This window comes from Podarcis tiliguerta, assembly GCF_965153285.1.
Source record: "Podarcis tiliguerta genome assembly, chromosome: 14".
NCBI classification, from domain to species: domain Eukaryota; kingdom Metazoa; phylum Chordata; class Lepidosauria; order Squamata; family Lacertidae; genus Podarcis; species Podarcis tiliguerta.
Genome location: NC_139547.1, coordinates 45,472,729 through 45,485,663, shown reverse-complemented (window position 1 = coordinate 45,485,663; position 12,935 = coordinate 45,472,729). Strand labels below are relative to the sequence as shown.

At 46.3% G+C, this 12,935-nt stretch overlaps 1 protein-coding gene across 1 annotated transcript; it reads left to right on the top strand.

Annotated features, from left to right (window-relative positions):
* Nucleotides 1-1,450: 1,450 nt before the first annotated feature.
* Nucleotides 1,451-12,749, top strand: NUBP1 (NUBP iron-sulfur cluster assembly factor 1, cytosolic). The gene is made up of 11 exons (XM_083413736.1): nt 1,451-1,598; nt 1,701-1,805; nt 3,277-3,410; nt 4,921-4,989; nt 6,950-6,982; nt 7,348-7,438; nt 8,479-8,633; nt 9,732-9,842; nt 10,408-10,510; nt 10,975-11,058; nt 12,586-12,749. Exons 1-11 carry the CDS (start codon nt 1,553-1,555, stop codon nt 12,636-12,638), a joined length of 984 nt encoding a protein of 327 aa, XP_083269862.1. The 5' UTR covers nt 1,451-1,552; the 3' UTR covers nt 12,639-12,749.
* Nucleotides 12,750-12,935: the final 186 nt, after the last annotated feature.

The window sequence follows — 12,935 nt, the reverse complement described above, 5'->3', positions numbered from 1 at the left end:
AAGCCACACAATAAAACGCACCAAAAGAAACTGCTATGAATGTAAAGCAAAACAAAAACAAAAAAACCAAAAACCAGGATGAAAGCGATGGAAAACAATTCCACATATAATGGCAGTTGAAAATATAGAAAATATAAAGGTATCCATTTGAGAGAGCTGTTGAAAGAGGAAGACCAGAGGACCCCAAGTGGTCATAGGCCGGCATCATTACTAAAAGCAGTGCTTTTTTTCTGGGGGGGACGCAGGGGGATGCATACCCCTAAACATTTTGTGAATCTCTATACTTTTGTCCATTTACTCTATTTATTTTCCCCAATTTGAACTATAAAGTGGTGGTTTTCTTGAGTCAAAATGAGAGTACCCCTAAACATTATTATTATTTTAGGGGGGAAAGCGCTGACTAAAAGTGTGAGTGAGAAAGTCCCTCTTGGTCCAAACTTCCCTCTTGTGTGTTAAATATTAACTAATACTTAAAATCAGAAGGTGGCTGCCCCAGACCTCACCTGGAGATTTCTGGTAATAAGAGAAGAGGCTTTCCTCTCTCCTTGCCACCCCATAAGTTGTTGGCAAGCTTATCATAGTGACATTTGAATCTGGGGCTATTTGCCCACTCTCCAGCTGCCATCCTGCCCTATGGATGCCATTACTTGGGAGCAAGTTCATTCAATGGGAGTCCCACTGAACTACACAGAAGTCACTGTTTTGTTCTGATTATGGAGAAATAGAGCTGGGTGTCATTGGCAAATTGGGAGCTGCTTCCAATGGCTTTGTGCAGGAGATATTAGACGGCACTTTGGCTAAGAGGGTCTTTGGATGGTTTCGTGTGGTTTTTAAGATTGCTTTTTAACATGAATACTTTCAGTCATTGCAACCTAGGGGACCTCAGGGGTACATTCCAATCATGAGTTATTTTAATTGTACTAGGGGAGAAATGGGCAGATCTTTTTGTTTTGCAACAATATTCGTGCGATTTTAAAAAAAGTTTCAGTAAATTTTGTTTCATTGGCTTTGGTTATTTTCACGTATGCGTGTGTGTGCTTTTAATGCTAAAATGGCCCGCTGTTTTCAGCTAGAGGGAGCACTATTTTTTAAGAAAAACGTGTGAACGAACGCCCACGTGTCACAGGAAAGACACGGGGTTCGCCCCCCGCCACGGACTAAAAGAGCCGCTCGAGTTCCCTCAGCGAACTCGCACAAACTCGCCTCGGGGCCATCCAATCGCAAACGCCGGATCAGGCCACGTGACACTGCAACTCTTGTCGCCCAGCTCGCCTTTCTTTCAATGCTATCCCTTCGCCCGACCCGCCTTCAAGAATACGCATGCGCACCTTTGCGTCGGGCAATCGGGCGGGGCTCCGGGATGCTCCTCCTCCTCCTTCCTGCTTGCGCGGGCCGTAATCGAAACGAACGTCACCGGTTTAAGCTAGGGGAGGACCCATTTTCGAGCGCGCAACCGGAAGTGGGGAAAGGGGGACTTCTTTGAAAGTGGCGCCCCTCGCCGGAAGTGCCTGTATTTGTGTTTTCGCCCCGTTTCTCCTCAGCTGGTTACGCCATGGCTGCGGCGGCAGGGCCGGCCTTGCTGGACGTGCCGCCTCAGGGTGAGGGGAAAGGCAGGGGTAGGCGGTGTGTGGTGGGGGGGGGGTTGCTCTTCGCCGGCTTCCACTAACGCGGGACCTTCTCTTTCCTTTCGCCTCTGCCAGAATGCCCAGGCACCGGCAGCGACCAGGCGGGCAAGGCCGAGGCCTGCCAGGGGTGCCCCAACCAGGGCGTGTGCTCCTCCAGGGGGCCCGTGGGACCCGACCCAGGTAAGGATCGCATGGAACCGTTGATTTGGGAGGGGTCCCGCGGGGTCATCTAGTCTGACCCCCTTTCATCGAAGGGGCCTGGTATGTTTAGCCTGGGAAGGAGTAGGCCGAGAGGAGATAGGAGAGCCCTCTTCCAATATCTCAAGGGCTGCCGCACGGAAAACGGGGCAGGCTAGTTTCCTCCCGCTCCAGAGTGTAGGACTCGAACCCATGACCCCAAGAAAGGAGGCTAAGGCTCAACATCTTTCTGGCAGTAAGAGCTGTTTTGGCAGGGGAACGGTCTCCCTCGGGAGGTGGTGGGCTCTCCTTCCTTGGAGGGTTTTTAAAGCAGAGGTTGAATGGCCGTCTGTCATAATAATAAAAAATAATAAACTTTTATTTATATCCCGCCCCCCCCCCAGCCAAAGCCGGGCTCAGAGCGGCTAACAACAATAAAGTAACACAGCATTCTAAAATCAATTCATTCTAAAATCAAATTAATGGCAACCATTGAGCTATGAGGATTACCAAAGGAGGGGGTCAGACTGTGCTTTGGCCAAAGGCCTGGTGGAACAGCTCAGTCTTGCAGGCCCTGCGGAAAGATGTCAAGCCCTGCTTGAGGCTTTAGCTAAGATTCCTGCATTGCAGGGGGTGGGCTGGATTACCCTTGGGGGTCCCTTCTGACTACGATTCTATGATCCTGCAGTGCAGAAATCTCAACTAAAGCATATCATCTCAAGGGGGGAGGGAGGCACTGCCAGGCTGCTTCAGTCACAGGTTTTATTCTAAATTCCTTTCCTAATAAACCTCTCTCCCTCCCCTATTTACTAAAAAAACCCAAATGTTGTAACCTTTTCTCTCATAGGAGAGCCACACCATCCCTCTTGGATCATGTACTCCTTCACACAGCACTTAGTTAAGCTGTGGAACTCCCTCCCACATAGGTGATGGCCACAAACTAGAGGATTAGACAGATTCATGGAGGAGGATAAGGTTATCAGTGGGTGCTAGCTACAATGGCTTGGCTATGCTGTGCCTCAGGGGTTGGAAGCACAGGTGCTTCTGAACACCACTTGCTGAAGTCCACAGGAGGCAGGGGAGAGTGCTGTTGTGCCTGAATCCTGCTTGCTAGCTTCCCATTCTGTGAGAACAGAATGCTGGACTGGATGGGCCATTGGCCTGATCCAGCAGGCTCTTAATGTTCTTATTTTGCTTTCCCTTTTCTGAACATTGTTTTCCCATTGTACAGATGTGGCAATGGGCAAAGCCTCACCTGCAGACTTTATTTGTATCCCATGACTTGTACAGGCAGCTATTAGAGCTTCAGCATTAGGAATATCTTTTAGCAGAAATTAATCTGCAAACCTGGTTATGTAGTTCATAGAGCATCCTAGTAACTGGGCACCTTCATGCTGCATGAGGGAACAGATTCTGTTTAGAATGGCATCCTTCCCACACAAATTCTGTGCTTTGCCTTTTTCCCCTGTCTAAGCTATTGAGGAAATCAAGGAGAAAATGAAAGCTGTGAAACACAAACTGCTGGTGTTGTCTGGGAAAGGAGGCGTAGGGAAGAGCACATTCAGTGCTCACTTGGCGCATGGCTTGGCTGAAGATGAAACCAAACAGGTGAGTGTGATCCTGTTTATATCTTTTGTTTGTTTTTGAAGCCCATATTATTCAATTGTAAATGGTGACAAGGGAGACAATTCATCTCTAAATATTGACATGGTTGCAATAAGTGATTTAAATATAGTTTCAGAAATAATTTAGCTTGGGTTTAAAATGGACAAATATTGTATTTTTCTAGGGTGAAACAATTTATTATGTTGTTTTAGAATATATTTGTTTTGTGTTGCATTGGGCATAGTATACAGTTCTCTCAACCCCTTTTTAAAATCCTTATAACAACCTTGTTGAGAGGGGTTAAGCTGAGGGGGTATTACTAGCCCCTAGTGAGCCTCACAGTTGAGTGGTGATGTGGTTTGAAATCTCCCCATTCCTAGTTAATGCTTCAACCGCTACTCCACTCTGGCTCTTAAATTGTTCATTTTGCTAATAGCAATAATGGATGTACCTGTAGGAACTAATGGAAAATATTCCAGAAAGTAGATGAACAGTGAGCAGTTATTCATATGTTGTATTAAGAAGATTGCACAAGTTTTTCCTTGCGCTATGTATGTGATATGACAGCCAAACATAACTTTGGAAAGTAGACACAGTTGTTAGGAACTTTTGGCCCTCCAGATGTTCCTGAACTACAGGATGTTCCTGAACTACAGTTCCTATCATCCCTAATCATTGGCTGTGATTGTTGGGGCTTCTGGGAGTTGTAGTTCTGCAACATCTGGAGGGCAAGAGTTTTTTCACATCTAGTCTACGTTTTAGAATAAAGTTTACAGCCCTTGAATAACAACTACCAATAACTACATACATGTGTGTTTGTGCAATCTTACCCTGATGAAGAGCATATCTCTGTCTACTCGCATATACTACACTAAAATAAATTGATCAAATAAACATACTTGGGACTGGACTTCACATCTCTTTGCTGTAATTCACTTTGCTATTCCTAGTGTTTGGAATTTTTCTGTGTGTAGTGTTCCAATATGTATACCAGGGATAGGTAACTTTTGGTCCTCCAGATATTGGGTCCCCAACTCCCCATCAGCCACAGCCAGCATGATCAGTGGGACAGGGATGATGGGAGGTGACTGAATAGCATCTGGAGAGTCACAGGTTCTCTATTCCTGATATGTAATCATGGCAAGGTCATGCTTCAAGTTCTAGGCCTTATGTAGCCAGAAATGGCGTCATTCATCACAAGAGGGGAATGCCAGGAGGCTTGGAGGAATCCCTAGATTTGCAGTACAAAAAATATTTTGGGGAGGAAAGCCTTAAAGGGGGGGGGGGTTACCTCAAAACAGCCCAATGAGCATACCTAGTGATCACAGTGTGCTGACTTACTGCTAGGGAGAAGGGGACAAAAAATGTCAGGTGGAGGGTCTCTAGTAAGTTGGAACAGGACATGACCGTCCACAGCTCTGAAAAACCCTGGACAGACACGCAACATTTGTAGCAAGTCTTGCTTGCTCACTTCTAACTTCCCCTTCCTCAACTTACTTCCAACTCCCTCCAGGTTGCCGTGCTGGACATTGACATCTGTGGTCCATCCATCCCTAAAATCATGGGCCTAGAAGGGGAACAGGTATGATATGACTTCATAAATGGAAGAAAACACTGCGGGACCACTGCCATATCTGATCTGCCTGGTCAGATGTTTCTTTAGGGTTTGTTAGACTTGAAGCGCCTCTGCCCTGTAGCTGTCTTTTGAAATAGGTACCACTGTGGCAGGAAGGTAACCAGTGTTTTCATGCACTGGCACTCATCATATTCTGTTGCACCAAAAGCAGTTTAGTCCTGCTGACCACATGACACAGAAAGCTGTCTTTGGACAGACCCCAGGTTCCTCAGCCTGAAACAAGATGAGTGCCACACTCCATAGTTGCCTTTGACTGGACTTCACAATCCAGGGGTTATTTACCTTACCTTTATACAAATTTTTAAGCCAAGATTTTGGCTGAATGAACATAGGGGTCCCTTTCAGCTTTGCTTCAATGGTTCTTGCAGCAGGGAACAGCTGCTTAGACTGCACAAAATTGGTGATAAACCGCTACCATTTAGGTTCCGTTAAAAAGCTCGAAAATGAAAAATGACTTGGGAGAAGTCTTGATGAGTCTCTGTGCAGGGTTTGGCTCACCAGGAGCCTTTGTTAGAATGAAAAAAATGTGGTTTATGTGGGGGAGAGTATGTGTATCTGTTACTACGGTTGTCTACACATAGTGTCTACCCTGCTTATGATCAGGTCTGCAGGTCTCTGGCTCTCTTTCTTTGTCAACTATATTGTGTTGCAAACATCCAGGCCTGGAGCGAGCCTCAGGGAGTTTACATGTTAAGTTCTGTATTACCACCTACCTTTCCCCCCCAGTAATGTTTTAAAAACTCCCTGTCACAAATTGTGAGCAGCAACAGGGTATTGAGGTTCTTATTAGATAACTGGTGTGCTTGTTCTATGTATACTAGCTGTTTGTGTTGGTGGAGGGAGGCCAGAGGTAGAGGAGGAGGAGGACAATTGGGGATGGGAGCCAAAAGAGATTTATAAAAGTATTTCCAACTGGCTGAATAGTTTTTTAAAAAACAACAACTCTGAGCTGTATGTACAATATGGAAACAATATCGATTAAAATAAAAATACAGCCTAAAACTAATAAAACAATTTAAAAGCAAGTAAAACAGATTCAAGTGGGCTTACGCACATAAGGAAGGGTCCAGTCTTATAGTCAGGGATAGCCTGGGTAAAAAGAGAAGTTTTTGAAGACATCTCAAGCAGCTGCTTCAGGTACGGCAGAGGGAAGGGCATTCCGTGGAACGGAGCAATAGCAGAGAATGCCACTAGGGGGCTCACCACCCTGTGATATTCTGTAGGATATGGAGCCGCAAATAGAATTTGCCCAGCTGATCTTACAGGTCTATACAGCAGCAGGCAATCTTTCATGTAACCTACTAAAAGTGGTTAAGGGGTTTATATTTTAACAACATGGCCTTGAGTGTAGCCCAGGAGCTGATGGGCAACCATAGCCGTGGAATATGTGTGTGTGTGTCCACATACTCCGTTCAGAAAAACTGATTGCAGCATTCGGTACCAGCTGCAGCTTCTGGACCAGTCCCAAGGGAAGCCCCACGTAGAGCGCTTTAGAGTACAGCCACAAGGTTCCCAATCCAGGCGGAGCTGTGGTAAAGCCCTCTGCAAGCAGTCTGTCCAGACCCCTGGCAAAAGCCATGTGTCCCACTCTTGGCAGCCCACTACATGGGGAGAGGGAGGAAGTAAAAAGCACCCATTGGTGCTATTATTTGTTTATTTGATTTCTCTACCACCCTTCATCTGAGAATCACAGGGCAGTTTTACAGTATAAAAACAGGAAAAAGAAATGCATACAAAAATAACAAAAACAAAATAATCCCCGCACACCCTCAGTTGTTATTTTGCTAGTTTTGCCTCCACCCAACACTGTCATGCAGCCCCTAAAAGAAGATTCCTAATGGAATGCAGCCCTCGACAGAAACCTGTTCCCCAGACATACACTAACATAAAATGTGTACTTTTTCAGGTTCACCAGAGTGGTTCTGGATGGTCTCCAGTGGTGAGTTGTTGTTTTTTTAAATCATGTGAATACTCTTCCTGGTTCATGGAGGCAATGATAACAGCACCTTTCAAAAAAAAAAGAAAGAGTGTTGGGGGAGGGCAGGGGAAATATTATTGTTACACGCAGTGCCTCACCTGTGTTGGAAAGTATTTTGATGCTGAACTTCCTGAAGCTGCCTACTGGCTGGTTGTATGCCAAGTGATTTGCATCAGCCAAACTAGGCTAGGTACCAGAAAGTTCAAGTTTTCACATATCTATGCTAGAAGTGGTAAGGCAACCACAGCTGCTTGTTCAGAAGCAGCAATAATTTATTTAATCTACATTGTCCGTTTTGCCCAACACGTATGTGCTTTTGTTTGTAGTACGTTGAAGAAAACTTAGGAGTCATGTCGGTGGGATTCTTACTCGGCAGCCCTGATGATGCCGTTATTTGGAGAGGACCCAAAAAAAATGGTTTGTATCTCACAACTCAACAAAGACTTGCCTCATAGAATGCAAGGGATTGACATTCAGTTAGCTCTGTGGTTATTTTTTAAAGCCTTTGTTCATAACATTTTAAGTTACTTTCACTGTTTGATAGGAACTCTGGTTCTTTGCTTGCGGGATGGTCACACAGAAAAGAAGGGAAGAGGGATTGTGAAGCTGCAATGTGAAGTCACACTTGATAAAATCTGACTTCTGTCAGCTCGTGGTAGAGATGAGTTGGGGCTAATAGCATTGTGGCTTTAAGGGTATTTTTTATTTCTTTTGATTTGTGAATAGCATATCTTGAGACAGGCTTTCAACATAGCTCACAAGTAGCTGACACACACAAAAAGTTTTGAAACCAACCAAAGCATCTTCAAACTAGAAATCAAAGTAGCTTAAGCAACTGTTGCTTTATCTGTTCTAGGAAGTAAAAAAAACCGTGTTTCAAAATCCAGCATTTTCTATGCATTGGATCTCAGCTCCACTGATTACTAGCTGATAGCCTGCATCATCTGCCTTTGTCTGTTTGCTTATGCACACTGCTCCAGTGCTTCTTAAATCAATCCAGAAACCGGAGGGGGGAGGAAATCAGATGTTGTTTCTGTTCTAGGAAGTAAAAAAACCGTGTTTCAAAATCCAGCATTTTCTATGCATTGGATCTCAGCTCCACCGATTACTAGCTGATAGCCTGCATCATCTGCCTTTGTCTGTTTGCTTATGCACACTGCTCCAGTGCTTCTTAAACCACTCCAGAAACCGGAGGGGGGGAGGAAATCAGATGTTGTTTCCAGACCACCTCCAGCATGCTTGTCAGAATTGAACTGTGTAGTTCTGAGTTCAGTTCCCTCCCCCACTTTTATTTTTTTGCTAGTGCATGTTACACATGCTCTTAGACCTCTAATGGAGACAGCAAACACTGCTGAGACACAGTTCTCATTTGAGCCATAGAAATGGTGGCAGTTGGATACAGTTTCAGGGAGCTGAATATAAACACCCAACTTTAATCATGCGTGTTATGATTCCAGGAATGATTAAGCAGTTTCTCCGCGATGTGGACTGGGGCGAAGTCGACTACCTTATTGTAGATACACCTCCAGGAACGTCGGATGAGCACTTATCTATAGTGCAGTACCTCAGTGCCGCCAACATAGACGGGGCAGTGGTAATCACCACCCCTCAGGTAAGGTACACAACTCTAGGAGTTAAAACTCAGAGATTTAGCTGAGTAGGAGACTCACGGCGCGTCCAAACTTCCACTTGTCCTGTGCCCAGCAAGTGTGGATCTGAGTGGTTTTCCACTTGTCCCAGGCATGGATCTGAGTGGTTTTGCCTTTGCCCCAATGCTTTCCCCTGGAAAACACACTCTTTAGCGCTAAATCGGAACCAACAGCAATCTGCAGAAAACCCAGTTGCCATTTCTTCCAATTCAGCGATAAAGATTGGGCTTCTCCAGGGGGAAAGCAGTGGGGCAAATAGAGGTGGGGATAAGCCCTAACTAAATGACTTTTGCTCATCTCCCATCTCATTTTCCTTTTCTTTTTTGGAAGCTTCAATAGGAGGAATACTTTGATTTCACTGTATAATAACTCTGGGTGTCAGACCCAGATTGAATTCATACAGTAACTAGTTCTCTAGCTCTATAAAAATAAGGTTAGGATTTCTGTCACAACAAGAGACCTAGAATGCAATAAAAAGGTTAAATAGTGCGAATGGCGGAAGCATAATGGGAGGGAGGGAGGACGGGCTTGTTCTTCTGCTGACTGCGCTGTAGGAGGACTTCAGAATCCCATCCCTGCTGTCGGCGCAGAGCTGGCACAACTAATAGTTCAGTCTTAACCAATATGCTCTGTTGAATGCGTTGGGGCTTGTGGTAAACAGATTGCAGCCTGAGTTTATCCAAGGGGAGGCTGTAGGGCAGTTGTCCTCTGGGAAAGCCTCTCAATGGAGGGGAGGTGTTGTGAGCGGGGTGTAACCAAGCCCCCTGTGTCATTGAGCCCTGTGCCTGTGTCACGCCCTCCGGCTGGCCAATCCGGCTGGGGGGGCATGGCTTTTGCCATTTAAAATGGCCGCAGGCTCATGGGCACCTCCTTCTTGTTCCTGGCTTTGTCATTTGGCCCCCCTTTAATTGTGCAAAAAGGGCCTTTCAATGAACTGTACAGCATCCCTGTGAAGAAATAGGCTCTGCTGTCTCATTATAATAAAAGGGGGGGAGACTATGAAACAGATCTGGGAAACCTGAATTAACATTTCGTTGGGTTACTGTTGTGTTTTTAAATAGGAAGTCTCTCTTCAGGATGTTCGGAAAGAGATAAACTTCTGCCGTAAGGTGAAGCTGCCAATCATAGGAGTAGTTGAAAATATGAGTGGTTTCATTTGCCCGAAATGTAAGGTAATATTTCTTGCATACATTTAAGCACAAGAATTATTCTTGCTCTACCGGGTCATTAAGCACCAGAAGAATGCCCCCCTTAAGCTGTTTTGATGAGATGCTACCCTGCATTTTCCCCAGCTCTATCATGACTGTCACACAAATTATTGGTGTATTAATTCACGGTCCCTTCCACATTCTGACAGGGTTTGGATCTGTATTTCCCAGGAGTTTTGTGGCCCCTGCTTGAGGCTCATTGAGACAAACTTGAGTTGGCCCCTAATACCAAGGATGTTTCAAGATATGCCCCAGTTTCTGTCTGGCTGAGCACTTTGAGTGGCAGGGCTGCAGCCCTATCGATATAGGAGTGGGAAGTGCTAGGAAGACAGGAAGCTGCCTTAGCCGGAGTCAGATCACTGGCCCGTCTAACTCAGTTCCGAGGATTGTAATCCAGATGGAGTTCTGGACTTGAAGTGTACTAGGCATTACAAGACTCACGTCTGCTGACCGAAAGCTTACAACCAGTCTCTCTCTTTTTCTTTTTGTATCTGCTGGGTTCATGTTCAATGGCATCTTCATTTTACAGAACGAGTCGCAGATATTCCCCCCGACAACTGGTGGCGCAGAGGCCATGTGCCACAGTTTGAACGTGCCTCTCCTGGGCAAGGTGCCTCTGGACCCACAAATAGGTAATGCCGCACATTGAAGCACCTTCCGAGCTTGCTCACAGTCTCGTTACACTGTTTATATTCAGTGGGATTTAAGTTGCACGCAAACAAACAGTGCAAATCTCTTTAATGCAGGGATAATGAACCTGTGGCCCTCCAGAAGTTATCAGGGTCCAGTTCCCATCAGGACAAGCCAACATGGCCAGGGCTCTCAGGGAATTGTAGTTTAATGGGTCTGGCGGTAGCAGCCGGCATAGCGTCAGCGGCTGTAAATGGGGCAAGAGGCTGATTTATGCCACTTACTATCATTCAGTGGGAAGAGATCTTCCAGCCACATCTGGAGGACTTTCAGATTTCCCATCCCTCTTGCGCTGGGTTCTTTGGAACATAAATGCAAGTATGGGGTGTGAGAAAGACTATTGAGCTAAACACTGGCATCCGTCTTTGTGTCCTTTGCGGTTTGCTTGTTTCTTCCGCCGGGCTAGGAAAAAGCTGTGACGCGGGACACTCGTTCTTGTCCGAGGTACCGAATTCTCCAGCTACGTTATCCTACAGGAATATCATCCAGAGTAAGTACAGTATCCCGGAAAGAGTCTGCAACCGAGAAACTTTCGCACTCCTCCATATTTTTAAGGTGCACCCACAAGCTACTCTTGGTAGCTCCAAATGGATGCTTTCCACGTTTACCATGTTGGCCTAGCCAGCCAAGTCCGCTGCTGAAGGCAGCTTGTGGCTTGTAGATGCATATGAGTGGCTGGGAGCTCTCGTTCTTTTCTAACGGCATGTCTAGGATTCTGAGCACGTTGAACTAGAAGTGACTCATACCTAGCCTGAAAGTTGTTAAACACCTAACCAAGTAAGTCACAGGTTACTAGGCGTTCAGTTCTAGATCTGATTCCTCCCCCGCTGCCAGTTCCTAATTAAAATGTCCCCGCTTTGAGAACTAAAGAGTCATACTTGACCTTGTGCAAAGTCATACTTCTGTTTCAAAATGAGCTGGCATCAGTGGAGGCAGCTCTCCCATGATGGCAGGTGACCGCTGCAGTGAACTCTGCAGCTAAGGATGGGCAGAGTGAAGGGGTACCGTATTTTTCTATGTATTAAAGGTAAAGGTACCCCTGCCCGTACGGGCCAGTCGTGTCCGACTCTAGGGTTGAGCGCCCATCTCACTTAAGAGGCCAGGGGCCAGCGCTGTCCGGAGACACTTCCGGGTCATGTGGCTAGCGTGACGAAGCTGCTCTGGCGAGCCAGCACCAGCGCCGCACACGGAAACGCCGTTTACCTTCCCACTATAAAGCGGTACCTATTTATCTACTTGCACTTAAGCGTGCTTTCGAACTGCTAGGTGGGCAGGAGCTGGGACCGAAAGACGGGAGCTCATCCGCCGCGGGGATTCGAATCGGCAAGCCCTAGGCACTGAGGTTTTACCCACAGCGCCACCCGCGTCCCAAGTTTCTATGTATTAGACAAGGTTTTTTAAACTAAAAAATCATGTCAAAAAACTAGGGTCGTCTTATACACAGATAGTGGCGTGGGGAGCTGCGCACCGCCAGTCAGCTGGTTGGTGGGTGCGCAATTCCCCCCCCCCATGCCGCTGCATGATGAGCATGCTCTAGGGAGCGTTTCCCGCAACAGCGTGGAGGTGAAGCCGCCAGCCAGCTGGTTGGCAGCCCGCGCTCTAGGGAGCTTCCCGCCCGCAGAGGTGGTGGTGGGAGTGGCTGCCCACTTTGCCAACCCACAGCAACGGCCCTGCTGGGGTGATGGCTCTCGTGCAATTCCCCATTTAAAAAGCTCAACAGCTTGGGGCCACCTCCCCTCATTTTCTTTAAATTTAGTCCCCCAAAATAGGGCGTGTCTTATACATGGGGGGCGTCTTATATATGGAAAAATACAGTACATTAATGCTGGGGCCTAGGAAATTCTCCAGGGCAAGTTCTCCACTGACCAGAGCTCCTCTTCTGGTCAAACATGGCTTGCGGTGGAAAATGCAGTGAATTGTGCTGCAAGCACAGAGAGGTGTGCGCTTGCATTTCCAGCCTCCAGTGCAAAAACCTGAGGCAGCATTTTGATTCATCTTGCATTGTGTCTTTCTGCAGGAATCCAAGACTTCTGTAGCCACAACCCCCCGCAGGAAGAAAACAGTACTTGAACAGCAAACTATGGAAGGGTCCTTAGGAAAGCGTTGATCGCCTTCAGCCTCTCTGTATAGGAATATATAAAGCCTTTGTTTTGCAAGCAAATAAATTTTTTGAGTCATGTCCCGGCTTTAGTCGTCTTTCCCCCCCCCAATCTCTCCTTCCTTTTGGACAGCGGCACAGTATGCCTGTTTCAGAATGCATACACTGAGCACATGTTGCAAGTCTGCTTCTGATTGCTAGATTACCCTTAAGGGCTGTTACCTTCATTAGCAAAAGTCATTGAACGTTTATTTATTTAATAAAACCTT

Excerpts from the sequence above, each read along its gene's own strand:
- NUBP1 (XM_083413736.1), top strand. The coding sequence starts at position 1,553 with ATGGCTGCGGCGGCAGGGCCGGCCTTGCTGGACGTGCCGCCTCAGG. Across the intron at positions 8,634-9,731 it reads TGGTAATCACCACCCCTCAG|GAAGTCTCTCTTCAGGATGT; the intron begins GTAAGGTACACA and ends GTTTTTAAATAG. Across the intron at positions 9,843-10,407 it reads TCATTTGCCCGAAATGTAAG|AACGAGTCGCAGATATTCCC; the intron begins GTAATATTTCTT and ends TTCATTTTACAG.